Here is a 19141-nt window from a genome sequence, read left to right on the forward strand (position 1 = left end):
CCTGTAGGTTTCTGAAGCATCCTAGAATCAACAGGAAGAGGCAGAAGGGATGCATTGAGGGTGGTGACACCAGTCATCTATGAAGAGTGAAGGCCGGATTATGGGAGCAGTGACAATGGACAAGGCAGATTTGGACTGGAGGCCTGTTGTAGTTCGATATAAAATGTCCCCTAAAGAGTTCATTTATTAATGTCTGGAGCTGATGTGATAAAGTCATGAGGGTTGGATAAATTCATCTTAATGGATTTGTCTGGGTGTGGCCTGGGCTGGTAGGGCGTGGCTAGAGGAGGTGGTCCCTGGGGATTATATAAACGGTTCTTCCTCACCCTGGTCTCTCTCTTGCTTCTGGCTTCCATGATGTGAGAAACACAACCCACGCACTCTCCCTCTCTCCTCCTCCTGCCGCCATACCCTGGGATCCACAGTCCCTGGCCTCACATGGAATAAGCCCAAAACCCTAAGAAAATAAATCTTGCTTCCTCTAAGCTGTACGGTGAGATCTTTAGAAATGCCGACCTGAACATGGCCCTCTGAGGGATGAGCTGGCTTTGAGTCATTAATTACCTGGGATAAGTAAGAAAAGGATTTAAGAAAATCATCGCAAGATTTTGCGATGGAGCAAATAGAATGGTACAAGTCAAAACATTAAGCTGCTTCTTGGAGGAAAATAATTCCATTTATTTATTTGTTTGTTTATTTATTTATTTATTTATTTATTTATTTATTTATTTATTTATATACTTACTTACATGCTTACTTATGGTGCTGGAGAATGAGCCCAGGGGTGTTCTACCTCTGAGCTATACCCTCAGCTCCTCTTTTTTGAAAATATTTTTTGAAATGGGGTCTCTCAAAGTTTCTGAGGGTCTCACCAAGTTGTCAAGGCTGACCTCAAACCTTGATCCTCCTATCTCTGCCTCTCAAGTACTAGGATGACAGACATGTGTCACTACACCTGGCTAATAAGGTCATTTTGAGAATAAGCAAGTATTAAGTTCCCAACACGATGCAGCATATAGAAAGAGGGTTAGAACCTTCAGAGTTCTTTCTACTATGCGCATGTAGTATGCGCCTGAATCAATAAATATAATTTAAGAGCTAAAATTATTCAAACAACAAAAAAATTAGTATCAAAAGTCCAATTCTTATCTTGAAACTTAGCTATTGTGTGACCTTATTCCAGTTTCTTCTACCAAAATCAACCCCACTTTTCCCATCTGTGTAACAAAAACAATGAACCCATTTCACAGTTGTCATATTACAGGTAGATGATTTATGATTCTAAACCAATGACCAATGGCTGGGGATACAGAACTCTAGAGAGCATGTCTTTATTTTTTCTGAAGAAGGTAACAATCTACCAAGACAGAAGGGTGTGGCTAACAAACTAGCAATGTGAGGAAAGTAAATGAGAAAATACCACAATTTAGCACAAAGTGAACTTCATATACAAAGTCGAGCTCACTGAGATCTGGGATGCTCAAGGAAAGCTTTAAAAAAAAGAAAATAAAAATTAGACCTTTAAGAAATTAGAAACAAGCCGGTCCTGGTGGCACACACCTATAATCCTAGCACTTGGGAGGTTGAGACAGGAGGCGTGCAGGTTCATGACCAGCCTCAGCAACATAGACCCTCGGCAGCTAAACCAGACCATTTCAAAATAATAAAAAAAGGCTAGGGGTATAGCTCACAGGTCGAACGCCCCTAGGTTCAATCCCTAGTGTCAAAAACCAATTAAAAATTTCAAAAAGCAGAAACAACAGCTAAGATTTAGGAAAGGGATGCGCTACACACTCCAGCAAGAGGGGAGCCTCTGGAGCCTCTGGGATGGAAAGATATCATTCAGAGCATTTGTTAGCGAATTCATGGGACACAGACTTGCAGAGTGGTGGTTACACTCACTCGGCCACAAAATCTCTGGGAAGGAATGCAGACAAGAGGCTCCACGCACAACTGTCCCCATGACTATTCAATACCAACTTGTGGCAGTTCACAGCATTTCCGTTGAAAGCATCCCATGTTTCTATGCCAACTCGACTGATACGGATTATTCTTTCAAGGAGCTTTTTATAGGATTAAGATGGCTAGGAAGATTTGCTCTGGGCCTGAATATCAATGGCCACAGGTTCTTTAGTGTGGGATCCTTTGTGCTAGTCCTGAATAAGGAATCATAGAGTGACCTTCTTCCTCCCAGGACCACAGGGTAGGAAGGGAAAAGCAAAGGCACAGACCACAAGTAAGTGACGTGTGGCATAATCCCCTGCTGCATGGGGCAGCTGGTCCAATTCCATGCCATTTAGCTGGATGATGTCTAAAATGGCCCTGTTTCTGGTAAGCAGTGGCTCCGGCAGGAGATGCCAAGGGAAACGCTCTTGATGTGCAGGATCGGCAGGATGCCTGCTGGGAAGACAGGAGGAGTACCTTCACCTTGACACATCCACATGTGCTTGGGTCACTGTCACAGCGCAGTCTGAGAGGAGTGGCCCGGGGGAAAAAGGCAGAGGTCTGTCATTAGCCATGCAGAGAGCAGAGGGGCAGACAGAAAACCAGCGCTCGGCGCCTGGGGGAAATGCTTGCCATCACAGGCGCCACGGGCACAGGGCATGTTTCTTTGAGAGCTGAGCCCTTGCAGGGTGGCTGGCCCTGCGACAAATGACAGCTGTTCTGTGCAATTCCTTCCTCCAGCCTGCTGCTGTGGTCTAGAGATTCAGCCTAGAGATGGGAGAAAAATGATCCTCGCTCTCACATTAGCTCTCTTCAGAGATACTCTAGTTCAGCTTCCTGCATCAAGACACTGGGGTACAGAATAATGCGACTGGCCTGCCTGCCTGCCTGCCTTTCCTTCTTTCTCTCCTTTCTTCCTTCCCTTCATTCCTCCCAGAGTCCCACACTGCCTGCCTTGATGCTACATCCTAACATTGTATTGCCAGATGATAGACAAACATACATTGGGATATTTTAGGATAAAATTGGATACTCAAGTAGATATGCATCATCTTTTAGGATTCTCTACTGGATTCGACTGTTCAAAAAATAAAATTCAAAACCCTCCTAACAGTTGTCTGTAGGGTTCCCCCGAAACATTTGTGTATATAGCTCTACAATATTATAGAACTTAATCCATCAGCCATATATGTGTTATATTTTTATGAATAGACTGTACAGCATTGCCATCACAATAAAGTTATGTTCTTGCCTTGAACTGTCCCTGTGAAGCAAAGGTTTTTGTTTCTTGAGGAGTTGATTTGTTTTTAGTTTTCAATGGAATTAGGAAAGAGGCACTTGTTACCACTTATGCAATATTCATCATCAGAGAAAAGGGCAGATTTGTTTTTGTACTAGGTAGAGAACCCAGGGGCATCTACCTTTAAGCCATACCCAGTGCATTTCATTATTTATTCTAAAACAGGGTCTCACTAGGTTGCTGAGGGTCTTGCTAAGTTTCTGAGGTTGGCCTCTAACCTGCTGTCCTCGTCTCAGCCTCCCAAATACTATGATTTATAGGTGTGCACCACCAGGCCCGGCGAGAATACATTTTTGATGATGGAATTTGGACAATACGGACCAAAAGGCCAGCCTTTAAGTTTGATGCTACTATCACAGACTCTGTGGCTATTTCTCCTTTTCTGGATAGAAACAAGGCATAAAGACGACCCGCACTCAGCTAGTGCACAGGGAGGGGCTGGCCCCGTGGGTGGCGGCGGCTGGGGGAGGAGTCAGAGCACCTCAGCCACTCTTCTCCAGAAGCCCACATTCAGTTTCCCTGCAGCCAAAGGGCAGGCCAAAGTGGACAATTATTTCCCCCAAATATATTCATCATTTTCCCCATCTTGATTTGCATTCTAACAGCATTAAAGGAAAAAGCATCTACCATGACAGGAGGACCATTTTCAATTCTCATTCCCTCGCGATCTTTGATCAGGTACTTATAGCGATATTTCACATGATTATATCCTGGTGTACACAATTTTGTGTTCTGATCTGTTCAATTATTTTGCCAAAAAAGTGGTTTTCATGTATCCATTTAATCATTTTCTCATTCAGCAAGCGTTCATTAAAGTGCATATTAGATTTCAGGCTCTATTCCAGGTGGCATGAATATAAAGATAGATGAAAACCAGGTCCCTGTCATTGAAAAGCTCGCAGCTTGGTGGAATAGAACAGATAATTATAATGCAAAGTATCACAATAAATACATATTTAAAGGCCTCTGTGTTTACTATCTTAATGGCTTCGCAATCTTCTAGCTGGATAATACAACTTAATTCCCTTCCTTGATTATTTTTCATTATCCCAAACACTGCTGCAATTAACATATTTCCCAGGTATTTTTTCCCTTGTTTTTTCTGAAGATAAATTCTTAGGAATGAGATCACTGAGTCAAACAGTGTTGTTCAGATTTTTATAGCTCTTGACATTCCTTGCTAAATAGTTTCATATAAGTATTTTTATTTATTTATTTATTTTTTATTTATTTATTTATTTTTTGGTGGTACTGGGGGTGGAACCCAGAGGCTTTCTACCTCCGGGCTACACTCCCAGATCCATTTTTTATATTTTATTTGGAAACAGGGTCTCACTAAGTTGCTGAGAGCCTCACTAAGTAGCTGAGGCTGGCTTCGAACCCGTGCGATCCTCCTGTCTCCGCCTCCCAAGCGCGGGGTTTACAAGCATGCGCCACCACGCCCGGCTTCTTGGGCTATTTTAAAACTCTGTCAGTGCGGATGCTAACTGATAGAAAACTGAAAGCAATGTAAGTGATTCTCATCAAACAGCAATGAAAATAAGCTTTGACCAGCAGAGGCACAAATAATTTGTCCCTTAGAAAAGAATCTCAGAGCCGGGCATGGTGGCGCACGCTTGTAATCCCCGCGCTTGGGAGGCGGAGACAGGAGGATCGCGCGGGTTCGAAGCCAGCCGTGCTGGCGTAAGAGACCCTGTTTCCAAATAAAAATATAAAATAGGTCTGGGAGTGTAGCCCGGAGGTAGGAGGGCTTCCAGGAACCCTAGTACCACCAAAAAAAAAAAAAAAGAAAGAAAGAAAAAGAAAAGAACCTCAGAGGTTACAGTTTATTGCCCTGTAGGCCACTAGGGAGTTCGGCATCCACCTTGGCCTAGCCAAGTGGTTTTTCTTTCAATCATTATAAATGCTCTGCTCTTTCACAATTCCCCGGGAGCCCGTCTTCCAACCTTCGAGATCCCTCGCTAAGGAGGTAAATAAAACTCTGACACAGGCTCAGGCTGGGCTTAGAGTCAGGAAATCTGGTTTCTAGCATCAGGCCTGCCATTTCAACCCACAGGACGGTTCTCTGACAGTCTTCCTCAACTTCTCTTTTACTTTTCTGTAAGTTGTTGGTTTCTAAGCCTGGCATGGTAGTGCACATCTGTAAATCCCAGCATTTGGGGGGCTGAGAGAGGAGGATCACAGGTTTGAGGACAGCCTCAGTGTTTAACAAGACTCTCAGTAACTTAGTGAAACTGTTTCAAAACAATTTAAAAAAAGAAGTGGGGTTGGGGGTATAGCTTGGAGGTAGAATGCTTCTGGGTAAGTCCTAAGTACAAAAAAAAAGAATTTCTGTAACATAAATTGTTATTCAGGAAACAAAAGCAATTAGCAAACTGTATTTATCTCCACAGACACAGTAGTGAATCAAAATGAATGTTGAGATTCTGAGTCCCAGATTCCCAGGCCCAAGAAAGCGAAGAGCCTGAAAACCCACCCCAGGGTCTGGAAGGCCATTTCACCAGCCAGGCTGGCTCTGAGGAGCAAGGCCCAAACGGACAAGGTAACACGGCAGAGTGGAAAGACTGGGGATCTGCAATCCCAGTACTTGGAAGGTTGAGACATGAGGATCACAGGTTTGTGGCCAGCCTCAGCTGCTTAGTGAGGCCCTTTGTAACTTCATGAGACCCTGCTTCAAAAAATAAAGAATAAAAAATAGGGCCGGGGGTGAAGCTCGGAGGTAGACTGCCCCTGGGTTCCATCCCCAGTACTGGAAAAAAAATAGTCAAAGTCCCCAGTCAAATGGATCTGGCTTCACCTCTCACTCTTGCTTCTTCTACAGTTTCCTGGGGCTCTTTTCTCTTCTTTTTTTTTTTTTTTGTACTGGGTATCCAGAGACATTCTACCCCCAAGCTACACCCCAATTCTTTTATTTATTTATTTATTTTTCAGTGGTACTGGGGATGGAACCCTTCTACCTCTGGGCTACACTCCCAGACCTATTTTATATTTTATTTGGAAACAGGGTCTCTTAAACCAGCAAAGCTGGCTTCGAACCCGCACGATCCTCCTGTCTCCACCTCCCAAGCGCAGGGATTACAAGCGTGCGCCACCATGCCCGGCTTTTTTTTAATTTTGAAACAGGGTCTCACTAAATTGGGTAGGGCCTCACTATATTGCTTAGGCTGGTCTCGAACCTGTGATTCTCCTGTCTCAGGCTCCCAAGTACCGGAAATAGAGATGTAACTGCAGATTGAACCCAGGGACATTTTACCTCTGAGCTACACTCCCAGCCTTTTCTATTGTTTTTTTTTAAACAGAGTCTTACTAAGTTGCTGAGGCTAGCCTTGAACCTATGATCCTCCTGTCTTAGCCTCCTAAGTAGACATTCTTCTTTCATCTACACACTCAAATGTGAAGGGTGAGTTCAGTGAGTTGATATGTGAAGAACCTCATCACAGGACTGGAGGTGCAGTGCATGCCTGAGGTCCTGGGTTCCCTTCCAGCATTGCAAAAGTAAACAAACAAACAAACAAACAAAAACACCTCATCATGACTACTTCATATTTGGTCTTCTAATATTCTAATAGATATTACTTCTTTTCCTTCTCTCTCTAAAGCTATGATGTTCCCCTCAGTGAATACCAAATCCATACTAGATAGATCCTGGTCACTCTGGACACCCAGAGTCTCATCAATTAACACAGAAACAAAAGTCAGTGTCCTGAGCTGGAATTTCAGACGTACTTATTGCAGTGGTTGAAATGGCCCCACATCTGAGCCGCACAAGCCCAGGGCCATTCTTCTGCAGGGACCCATTTCCTCAGGTGACTCAACCAGATGATATCTAGGGTTGAAGTTCCAGCACTCACTTCCAGGCTCGTTGGGCTGGTCATCTGCGGCAAGAACTTCTCGTGTTTAGGTGCGCAGTGGGTGACAGGCACACAAAGCGGGGCATCACGACTCAGTTGCTTACCTCTCCTACCACCTCTATGATGTCTCCCACTTTCAGCTCCAGCTCGTCATCATTCTGGGGCAGGTAGCTGAATGCCACCTGGCACCGGCGCCTCCGTCTCTCCCCTGGATGGGAAAAGCAAAATATTTAGAAACAACTGTTCTTTCAAACCCAGATTTCCAAAGAGAGGCTTCCTAGGCATGCAGGCAAATTAAGCTGACTTGTCTCAAATATGCTCTCCAGGACATGGCTAGAGGCACGGCAGCCCTGGTCTCTTAGAGGCAGGAGAAAGCAAAGCGATGCTTCTCAGTCTTTTCAAAGCTGCTGGGACCGAAAGGCATGGCTACAAAAAACCGATCCATCAGTGCGGAAGGCAGAGCCCCACCCGGAAGCACTAGCGCACAGTGTTGCCTTAAACGCTTTTCCGTGGATGGGGCTTGGGAGCTGCTGCTGTGGAGTTTTGATGAAAGCCGATGGGATGCGGTAGAGAAACAGGAATGGGATGCTTCTGAGGCTCGCAAGGCGGAGGGCCTTTGCCCCAGATGGCAAAGGAAAAGGGCAAGTGGCCTGGTCCTTTACTTCCTAATTGTCACGGCCTGCTCTCCTACCATTCCAAACAGCCCCCACTCCACTGCTGTCCTCTTCTCTCTGTCCCAGGGGGATCCATTAACAGGCTCCCTGGCTGCTTCTGTGGAACCCACCCAGGCAAATCGAAATAAAAAGCCAGGGCCAAGTTTCATTTGACTGGAGGACGCTCAAGGTCACACTGTCAGACTCAGCTGGGGTGGCCCACCTGGGAGCCTCTGGCTTCAAAGCCGGTTCAAGGACAGGTGCATCTGTCCCCCCGCACAGCTGTACCACAGATGTGCATTGTGCAGACAAAGCACATGCATGTGTGGAGTGTGCGTGAGGGAGAGAAAGGCAGAAATGCAGGCATGCAGAGGGAGAGGCCCAGGCCAGGGAGAGGTGGATGGGAGCCAGGAAGTGAGCCCGACCCAGCTCGGAAGTTTGTTGCTCTGTCCCTGACCACCTTGTGCCACTTCTTCAGGCCACCACATGCCTGGCCTGGAAAACCAAAAGGATCCGTGACTTCAAAGGAACACCGTTAGTGATGCCGGGAATATTTTTGGTTACTGTCTCTGGGAATTATTCTCTTTTATTTTTCCCTAATCTTTCCCCAAAGAAAGGAAGTCCCCACAGGGAGATGACAGGGCACATGAAGGACCCTGCACAGCATGACACTGCACAAAAGGGAAGACGCCTGTGGTCCATCTGAGATGCTCACCGATCAATAGTTTGAAAAGCTGGCGGCCTACTTCTCTCTGTTTCTTTTTTTTCCCCCTCTGCCTGTGCCTCATCAAGGAAGAACAGGGTTTTGAACAGGTAAAAGGGCAGGGGCTCAAGATCAATACCTTGTCTAATCACGTCTTTGGCAACCACATAAACCATCTCCCCCGCTCTACGCGGCCCTACGCCGCTGGATCTCAGGAAGAATCAACACAGAGCTACGAGGCCAGTTCAGACCAGCGCAGCAACCTGTCCGCAGGCTGAGTCGTGCAGCCGCAAGGAGGACCTGGTTGTCCTTGGGCCAGAGGCCCTCCCTGCTGACTTCTCCAAGGTGGCAAAGCTGAGAGGGGGTATTCTGGTGCAAAGAATACCATAACAGGAGCTCTGTGGCTCCTGACACCACAGAGGACAAATGCAAGGTAAAGAAAGTGGCCAATTGACAAGCAGTCTGGGCACCCCTCTCCTACTCACCCCACCCCCAGATATGCTCCTGAAGATGAAGCTTAGGCATCTTTAGGAGCTCCCGTGAGTAGTCTGCTAAAAGTAAATTCTGCAGACACGAATCTGAGCGTGAAACAAGTAAAATGACAAGTGATTGCAAACTGTCACGATCACAAATGTCACCACGGTCCCCACCAAAGTGACTTTGGAATAACATCTGAAGTCTCAGGGTTAGCTAAAGCCATAAAATGATGGTTATATATACATCCATACTTCCAAAAACCCTCTGTCAAACATAGTATTTCACCCAACATTGTAAACAACAAGGACAGGAATGCCAATTCTCTGTGTGTGTGTGTGTGTGTGTGTGTGTGTGTGTGTGTGTGTGTTGGTACTGGGGACTGGGGACTGGCATTCTACTGAGCTATACCCCCAGCCCTATTTCATTTTTATGGTTTGAAACAAGGTCTAGGTAAGTTGCTGAGGGCCTCACTAAGCTGGTTAAGCTAGCCTCAAACCTGTAATCCTCCTGTTTTAGCCTCCCAAGTATTGGGATTACAGGTATTACTACCACACCTGAATAGAAATGACTTATTCTTAGAGAAAAGACCACTTCAACAGCTTTAGGACCTGGAACACAATCATAAGATTTCTCTCATACCAAATCTCTGCCTTGAACTTGAAATAGGCCTGCCCAGTGCCAGAAGAATGATACATTCACTAATTTCTCTCTGCCTACTCAACATTTTTGTAAAGCTTCTAAAAACAGGGCATAAGGTCCTATAAAATACATCGCCAACACACCCAAAAAAGCCTTACAGAGGGCACAAGGGAGGGACTTAGAGGTAGCTAGTGATAACGGTCCCCTGATCTGACCCCAAAACAGAAAGTTATTCTCCTAACAAAGGCTCGCTCCTGATCATTTCTAAAGGGTTTCTGATGTCCGTCACTGTATTGCATCCTGCCAACCACATCAGTTAAAAAGAAAATCACAGGTGGATGTTGGGGTGCACACCTGTAATCCCAGTACTTAGGAGGCTGAGATGGGAAGATCACAGCGTTGAAGACAGCCTCAGCAACCTAGCAAGATCCTGTTTCAAAACAAAAAAGTAAAAAGGGGCTGAGGGTATAGATCAGAGATAAATGCTCCTAGTTTCAATCCCCAGTATTAGTAAAAAAAAAAAAAAAAAAAAGGATAAGAACGAAAAGTGACAGGATTAGCAAACATTCTGCAAATAAGGACACCAAATTAGTGACAGTATTTCTGTGGCCCAGGTTCAAACTCTCTCCAGTCCCGAATGGACCATCTACTCCCCAATGTGCTGCTGTCTACATTGCTGTATGACACCAACCTCAGTTTCCACGTCGGCTCTCTCACTACAGTGCTCCCAGCCCCCAGCATGGCTACTGCACCCAGCCTCAGCTCTGCACACCGCTGACTCTGCGCCAGTTCTCCTGACCTATGAACCAGCTCAAAAGGGGGGTGCTTAAAGATGGGAGAAAATATGTCACCTGCATCCCTCTATCCTAAAGAGCAGGGAGGTTTAGGATGGCATGTGTCAGTCATTTCCCCTCCTGGCATTTCACTGATGATTACTAGTGAGTCTTTACCTTCCCCACAGAGGTAGATAGATTATAGTGGTGTGTGTGTGTGTGTGTGTGTGTGTGTGTGTGTGTGTGTGTGTGTGTTATGGGGGATTGGACCCAGAGACATTCTGCCTTTGAACTTGATCCCCAGTCCTTTTTCATTTTGGTTTTTTTTTATAAATAAAAAAAATTTTATTGAACATAAATGGTATATATTTAAACTATAGTTGGTGCCCTCTCCCCCCCGCGTGTATATCTGACAACTAATTTCAGCCCAGAACTAGTCAGGCTCTCTCAGGACTCCTCTGACATGGACATCCAGTGTTAAATGGGGCAAAACAGACACTTGTATTCAGTTATATGTCCTTTCTTTCCCTCTCTGAAATGCATGAGACACATCTTTTGTCTCTGTGAATACTTTTCATTTCCCCTTTGCAAAGGCTCTAGAGCACTCCTGCACTAGTGTACGTGAGCAGTTGTTGATGTGTGTGCGCATCAACTTGCAGTCCTCTTGATGTGGAAGAGTTTTAACTCCCTGATAGCCACATCCAGAGCCTCTTACCTAACCTGGCAGGACACTCTATTGTGTGTGTGGGAGACAGGCGTATGTGTGGAGAAGATGACTTGCAACTGAGGTGTTATAAAATATAAGATACTGGAAAGAAGCTCTGGCTAAAGGGCTAAAGCCACCTGCTTTGATTCATCTGTGGTCTGTTATCTCTGAGGACTAGGAACCTAATTAAGAGTAGATGCTGAAGCCCCATATCGCATATTTACAGATGGGTGGAGCTCACACAGAAAACAATGGAAAATTCCCTGAGACTGAGTCAAAAAGAACGTAAACAAATGTAGAGCAGCCCCATTGGAGTGAGAGGGTGGGTTCAGGACTATTAAATAGGCTGGGCTATCATCTCTAGTTTCTTGTTGCCACTTCATAAATGAATTTAAATTTCTTTTTTTTATATTTAAAGCGTTTGTTTTTCTTTTTTTATTATTTTTTGGGGGAGTTTATTTTTTTAATTTTTTTATTGGTGCATTATATTCATACAACTTATTGGGGTAAAAAACTTGTGTGTACAAACATGTACTCATCGCTGATTTAACCCCTACCCAAATCCCACCCCATTCCCTCCCCGTCCCTCCCTCCCTTGCTTGGCTTAGTGATTGACTTCGATATGTTTAAGTACATTGTGAGCTTTAGAGATTTTCCTCTTCCCCCCTCATTTCTCCTCCTTTAGGTTGACTTGTTTGCTCCTCTTTTCTCCCTAATTCATTTTGGTTTTGAAATGGAGTCTCACTAAATTGCTGAGGCTGGCCTTACATCTGTGACCTGCCTATCTCAGACTCCCAAGTACTCCCAAGTACCACACCCAGCTAATGTTATCTTTTTTTGGGGGGGAGAGTACTGGGGATTGAACTCAGGAGCATTTTACCTCTGAGCTATACCTCCATCCCTTTTTACCTTTTTTATTTTGAAACAGGGTTTCACTAAGTTGCTGAGGTTGGACTCGAACCTGTGATCTTCCTGTCTCAGTCTTCCAAATACTGGGATTATAGGTGTGTATCACCATGCTGGCTGGAAGCAGTCTTAAAGTTGGACAATTAACAGATGATACCAGGAGTTTCTCATTGCTTCCAGCATAATTGAGAAAGGAGCCATCCATGTAATAAGCAAAGTTTCAGCAAAAAGAAGGTGCATATGGCTCATGTCAGTGTTAACACTGTCATCTGCTACTTCCTTAGGAGCCACATCTTAGCATTTTGATGTCACAGGCATGAATAATTCAATGCCTTCCACCACCCGATTAAAATGATAGTTTACTGCTCGTGGATACATGGTCCACGCTGAAAGCGGTAAGACAAGCCTAAGCTCCCAAGCCAGAAGAGAAACAGCTTGATGGACCAACTGTAACCTCTGTGAGGCCTGTAGCCTCCGCTTTCTCAGTATGAAGCAGATATATTGAGGACAGACCTGCTTTACAGGAAGGCTACTGCCACCTGACTCCTTTCCTATGTGTGTGTGTGTGTGTGTGTGTGTGTGTGTGTGTGTGTGTTTCTGGGAGAGTTCTACCTCTGAGCTGCACCCTCCAGACCCTCTTTTATTTTGTTTGTTTGTTTGGAAACAGGTTCTCACGGTTTCTGAGAGTTTGGCTAATTTGCTAAGGCTGGCCTTGAACCTGTGATCCTCCTTTCTCAGCCTCCCAAGTTCTGGGATTGCAGGCATACAGGAATCACACTGAAAAAAATAAAATTGGTGATATCTCCCAACATCCCTGTTTGTCCCCACTCCTTAAGTTGGACCCAGGCTGTGCTTTTGACCTTTCAGCACATCCCTAGACTCAAACAAGCCAACTTGCAGCAGGCCGTGCAGAGGACACTTCCCAGCCCAGGCTGGGAAGAGGGAGTTTGAATTTTCAGAGGAGAAAAATCCAACACATAGCACACGTTACTCTTCTCTGCTTTAGCAAGTCTGCTTTTGGCAAAATGCCCCCAAAACTCAACATATTTATAGAGTCTTGTTTGATCTACTTTTAAATGCTCCATGCAGAGTCATTCAAGTGAAATGAGAATGCAGAACTTCAAAGGCAAAACTAAAGGGAGATTCTAAATATAAGTTATTTGTTGAGCATAAACAAGATTTCTCCCTCCTCGCCAACAGACTCCCTCTAACATATCTATTTTTAAAGGCCTTCTCAAACTTTGCTGCTGACGAATGGATATATCAGACCCCTAACTTTTACTTTTGAAGGAGGGAGGAGCAAGGTGAGATCAAGATGAGAGATGAGGGAGGGGATGAAGAAAGGGGAGAGAAGGAAAAGAGGAAAGAAGCTAGGAGGAATGAGAAGGAGGGGGAAGAAGGAAAGAGGAGACAGATGGAGGAAGGGAAAGAATAAGGGACAGAGAGGGAAAAGAGAAAGAAAGCACAACCCTTTTAGGATCTATGATGAAAGTCTAGAAATCTCATCGGAGATCATCTCTCTTGCCTATTCTTAGAGAACCTGGGGTAGGGGGAGATGCCCACCATAAATAAACCAAGAGTTTCCCAGTTTCTAAAATCAGTATTGGGTTAGGTGTGGTGGTATATGCCTATAATCCCAGTAATCGGGAGGCTGAGACAGGACGATTGTAGGTTTGAGGCCAGCCTCAGCAACTTACCAAGACTCTCAGCCTTAGCAATCTAATAAGACCCATTTTTTTGTGGTACTGGGGTTCCTGGAAACCCTTCTCCCTCCGGGCTACACTCTCAGACCTATTTTATATTTTTTTTAATTTGGAAACAGGGTCTCTTAAGCCAGCGCGGCTGGCTTCGAAACTGCACGATCCTCCTGTCTCCGCCTCCCAAGCGCGGGGATTACAAGCGTGCGCCACCATGCCCCAGCTAACAAGACCCTGTTTTGAAAGAAATTAAAAAGGAGCTGGGGGTGTAGCTCAGAGTTAGAATGCCCATCAGCTCAATCCCTAGTAACACACACACACATACACACACACAAACATACATACACATACACACACAGATCGAAAAATGGACACCATAGTAATATTTAGAGTATAACAAAAAATTATATATAATCCTATCTCGGGAGAGAGGGAGAACTTGAACCTGTGAGCCTCCTTTCTCAGCCTTCCAAATACTGGGATTGCAGGTATGTGCCACCGTGCTTGGCTCTTTTTGACTTTACATATATGAGTCTGTGAAAAAACAACTATCACAAATAGTCAAAATATCTTGAAATTCAGAATCATTTTTAACCAAGTTTCCCTTCTCACCACCATCAGAACCAAGATGGGGGAAGCCTAGGTATTTATGAGTGTTCTTAAAGCAAATGGGAATTTATATCTCTGCAAGTCACTTGGTATGTAAAGGCTAACCCTCCAAAGAGGAGGTCCTTCTGGGCTCTGAGGATAGAATTCAAGGGATCTAAACTTAGATGCAGGCTGGAGATGTAGCTCAGTGGTAGAACACTTGCTCATCATACCCAAGGCTCTGCTTCCATTCTCATCACCAATAAATAAATAGATGATAAACAAACATGTTTGGTAAGAAGAATACATCTTCTGCTACCTTCTTACTGAATGAAATGTCACCCTGTTTCCACTATAAACACAGGCAACAAACTGCACTGGTAATAGCAACCCCTGTGAATTTTATTTATTTCCCATTACATGGATAGAAAATTTTAGTTCACAGCTGCAGTTACCTTGAAATATCATTTACATTCTTCTGTACTTCAAAATCAGGCTTGCTTTTAGACCCACTGCCAGGTCTTGCTACTTAATGCATCACTAAAGAGTATATATTACCTATGTTTCTGCAATGTTTTGATATCTGTATTTCTATAGGATTGGTTTTCTTTGTCATCTTATGGAGTCTATTTTATTCATTTATGAACATTATTCTGGAAGGGGGTTACAGACTTCATCAGACTGGGAAGCAGGTTCTATGGTAATTAAAAAATAAAAGTTAAGAACCTTTAATCCCGTCTTTCATGATTACAGTTTCCAGGGAAACCCAAAGATTGAAGAGGTAAGTCTGATAGAAATGCATAAAATGAAGCAGTAAACATTTGGACTGTGTTCACTGGGACATTTCACAGACTCAGGAGCAGCACATCACAACCAAATAAACACTGGGCTACTTCATGAGTCCTGATCCACGAATGGCCGCGTGGCACAGCCCTCACAAGGCTGTTGCCAAATGGCCTCTTATTAATCGGGTCAGTGACTGGCAAGAGCCCCGCTCTGTCATCTGGCGCCCTGGCTCAGCTGAGCTCAGCGCCCATGTCTCTCCCAGGAAGGCCAGCACAGCTCATGTGCAGGCCGACACCTGCCCCAGCCTCAGCACCCCCCTCCCAGCACAACCCTACCTTTCTGTCCCTTTCCTAGCTACTGAAGTTCTGGAAAGCACTGTAAGAAATCCCTGAGGTGTCCCTGTACCCACAGGGCTTCACACAAAACCCTTACCCTTAGCCCAATTAAATGGCACTGTCACTGATTGCATGTGCGTCCCCAGCCTCGGCAGGACAGCAAGCACATACATGTTCCTGGAAGCGAGGGGAGTCTGCGCCACTGTTTATAACTCCCCAGGATTTTCCTTGAGGAGCTGTCTGACTTCTAGTGAGGATGCATTCTGTGCTGTCACTAGAGGATGAAGGGCCATGAAGTCAACAAGTCCAGCCGAGACCACAGGTATCTGAGCAGTTCTTCCAGGAAAAAAAAAAACATCAAAATCCAGAAAAGTATAATTCCACTCCAGGACTGGAGGATAACTCACATGAAATGTGCATACTCGCTGCTACATTGTTCAGAATAGTAAAAAATCAGAACCATCCTAAGTTAGGGCAGTAGTTAGGTAAATCACAGGTAGAACTACACAGAGACTAAGAAGGAAGACTGTAGCTGTGAGTGAACAGATACAGTAGGATTTCCGAGGTTCTCTTCAACCTAATAAAAATTATAATCCTACAAAAATGGTATGATCCTGGGTTTTTTTGTTTTCTTTTGTTTGCTTGTTTGATTTTTTCTTTGTGGTACTTTGGGTTGAATCCAGGGGCATTCTACTTCCGAGCTACGCTTGCAGCCCTAATTTTTTCATTCTTTACTTTGAAATAGGGTCTAACTAAGTAGCTGAGGCTAGCCTTGAATGTGTGATCCTCCTGTCTCAGCCTCCCAAGTACTGGGATTACAGACCTGTGCCACTCCCTGGGTTATCTGTGGTTTTTTTTTTTTTTTTTTTTTTTTTGGTGGTACTGGGGTTCCTGGAAGCCCTTCTACCTCCGGGCTACACTCCCAGACCTATTTTTGCATTTTTTTAAATTTGGAAACAGGGTCTCCTAAGCCAGCGCGCGGGGCTAGCTTCGAACCTGCGCGATCCTCCTGTCTCTGCCTCCCAAGCGCGGGGATTACAAGCGTGCGCCACCACAACCGGCCAGGGTTATCTGTGTTTTTTATACTTTTATTGGTACATTGTAACTATATGTCATAGTGAGAGTCGAGGAGATACTTGAACACAGGCGCACAGCACTTGGTGTGTTCCCTCTGCCCCCTTCCTGCCTCCCGCTCCATACGTGTTTATAAGGCTGATTCGTGGTAATGCAAATGTGGCAGAGATCTTTGAAAGAGATACCAGGAATCACTTCTCTCCTAAGGAGTGTGACATGAGACAGGGGATGGATGTTACTCCAAATCTAACTAAGAAAACTTAAGAGTCAATGGGAAAGAAAGTGTACAACTCAAAGAAAAAGCAATGCACATTGAGGTCTCAACAATACCAGGTGTGGGCTGCCTCAGTGAGCAGAAGCTGCTGTCGGGCTACAGAACCACTCGGAACTTTGGGCTCCCTGGCGGGGCTGGAAATGGTTTTGTCCCCAGGGCCCCTGGGAGCAGTATGATCTGGAAAAGGGCAGGCTTCCAACAGGATGAGAGAATAAAGGGACCTGACTACCTGCAAGTGGAGAGTTTTTGGCAGATTTATCCCCTCCGCCAAACAAACAGGTTAGTGATGCACGTATTGTCTGTTCAGAGCAAACTTTTACCATTGTGTTAAACAGATTCTACTTTCCTTGTAAGCATAGGAGAGGCACAACGGTATCACACTCTGACTTCTTGCCCCACCAATCTGCACCTCTGCTCTGCCCCTGGGAAGAAGGGAACTGTGTGTCATGGAGAGGGTAAATTTAGAAATTGTCAATCTAGAAGTCTCGAGGCGAGAAAAGGTGTAGGTTTGTTTGTGGACTAGAAAAAAAAACAGAAAAAAAAGGGAAAGTAAAGAAAAATGAATGCGTTCCGGGAAGATGGCGACCGAGAAAAGCGAGGCTTAAGAGCCCCGCTAACAACAAATCTCCATTACCACAGAATCAGCGCCTTTCATAGTCAGAAAACACCATCACCAGTGAAACAAAAAATCACCAGGCTCCAGAGAGAAAGTGGACTGAGAACAGAGCCACAGAGGAGATAACCGGCCTCACGCCCGAGGACGTGGCAAACACGGCAGCAGCGCCATACTGCCTGAGGCACCAGCGAATTCACGGGAAGGCTACAGCAAGCCGAGGTGAGCCGCTGCGGAACAGCCAGGCGGGATTTCTCCGCACAGAGAGCATCTAAAGTTCCCAGTGGCCGAGCTCAGCACACGCTGCAGGGATTCAGAGTGGAAATCAAAACCAAGAAGAAAAACACCAGCCCCACAGCTGAGGGCGTAGCAGGGGCGCCATATTGCCACCGGCGGCAGCAGCACCGAATTCAGCGAGGCCAGTACAGCTACATCTGCGTACTCAACAACAGTGAGTCAAATTGCGGGCCACAGAGGAGAAATCCCAGTACTGTACTCCCTGGGACTTGACCCAGTGGGGGAGGGGCGGTGGCAGAGATATCACACCATAGGAGAACGTGCAACCTGGCACCTCCCACAGTCTAAAGCAGCCTCTATCGACTCTCTGGGTCGGAGACTCTGTGATACAACCCAGTAAAGGAGTAGTGGGGTCTGAGATACTACTGACTCGAGATCCAGAACACCTTAAGTCAAGTCATAGTGACCCAAGGGAAGAACCCAGAGAAGGCACAAACATCCGAAATCATGGGAAAGAGGAATAATACTGGAGCAATAAATGCCCACAACCCCACAACATCAGAACCCGATAAAACTGAAAATCAGAGATTTCTAGAAGATCAAATCAGGAAAATAACTGTAGAAATAATAGAGGTGCTTCGAAAAGAACTCAGAGAGAGCCAAAAAGAGATAAAGGATGCAATTAATGAAGTAAAGGCCTCAATTCAAAGCACAAACAACCGATTAGAACACATGGAGAACAGAATCTCACTCTTAGAAGATGAGCAAACCAAAAATAAACACATAGTTTTTAATCTAGAAAAAAATATCCGACAGCAGGAATCTGACATTGAAGAAATACGGGCCCATTTTAAGAGAGCTAACCTACGAATAATTGGAATAGAGGAGGGAAAAGAAAGTGAAACCAAAGGGATCAACAATCTCTTCAAGGAAGTAATAGCAGAAAATTTTCCAGACATAGAGCAAGAGGTCGATACACAGGTCCAGGAAACTTATAGAACTCCCTTTAGACAGGATCGGAGAAGAGGATCCCCACGCCACATAATTGTCAAAATGACCAATGTGGAAGCCAAGCACAGAATCTTAAAGGCAACAAAAACAAAGGGCCAAGTGACATTCAGAGGCAAGCCAATTAGAATCACTCCAGACTTCCCAAACCAAGTCATGAAAGCCAGAAGGGCTTGGAGTAATATATTCCAAACTCCGAAAGAAAACAACTTCCAGCCAAAAATTTTCTACCCAGCAAAACTTTCTATCAAATTAGATGGGGAAATAAGAAGCTTCCACGACAAACAGAAACTGAAGGAATTTATGTCTTCAAAACCAGCACTAGAGAAAATACTCAAAGAGATTAACTACAAAGAAGAAATAGGTAACACACACCAGAACCAGAGAAACAAGATTTTCCATCCAACAGACAACTAAGATTGGTTATCTGTGGAGATTCATTATTTATGTTAGTCTTTTACCTATCTCTAAATGGTATTGTTTGCCTTTATTGTTGTTAATTTGTAGGATTTCTAGTTGGAATATTAATATTCCTTCAGATATAGCATTTGGAAATATTTTATCCCATTCTATTAGT

The 19141-nt window shown here is 44.7% G+C and overlaps 1 protein-coding gene across 6 annotated transcripts in view; it reads right to left on the minus strand.

The window, feature by feature from the left end:
* The window catches only part of SH3KBP1 (SH3 domain containing kinase binding protein 1), a gene marked incomplete at its 3' end in the record, with an annotated part of 239082 nt that overhangs the window by 196526 nt on the left and 23415 nt on the right, over window positions 1-19141 (minus strand). For all 6 annotated transcript variants that reach the window (XM_080719051.1, XM_080719048.1, XM_080719050.1 and 3 more), the window contains exon 2: window positions 7200-7303. In XM_080719051.1, coding sequence (XP_080575177.1) covers window positions 7200-7303 — 104 coding nt within the window. The remainder of the gene's footprint in view (window positions 1-7199; window positions 7304-19141) is intronic.

This window comes from Muscardinus avellanarius (genome assembly GCF_963383645.1).
Source record: "Muscardinus avellanarius genome assembly, chromosome: X".
In the NCBI taxonomy this organism is placed as follows: Eukaryota; Metazoa; Chordata; class Mammalia; order Rodentia; family Gliridae; genus Muscardinus; species Muscardinus avellanarius.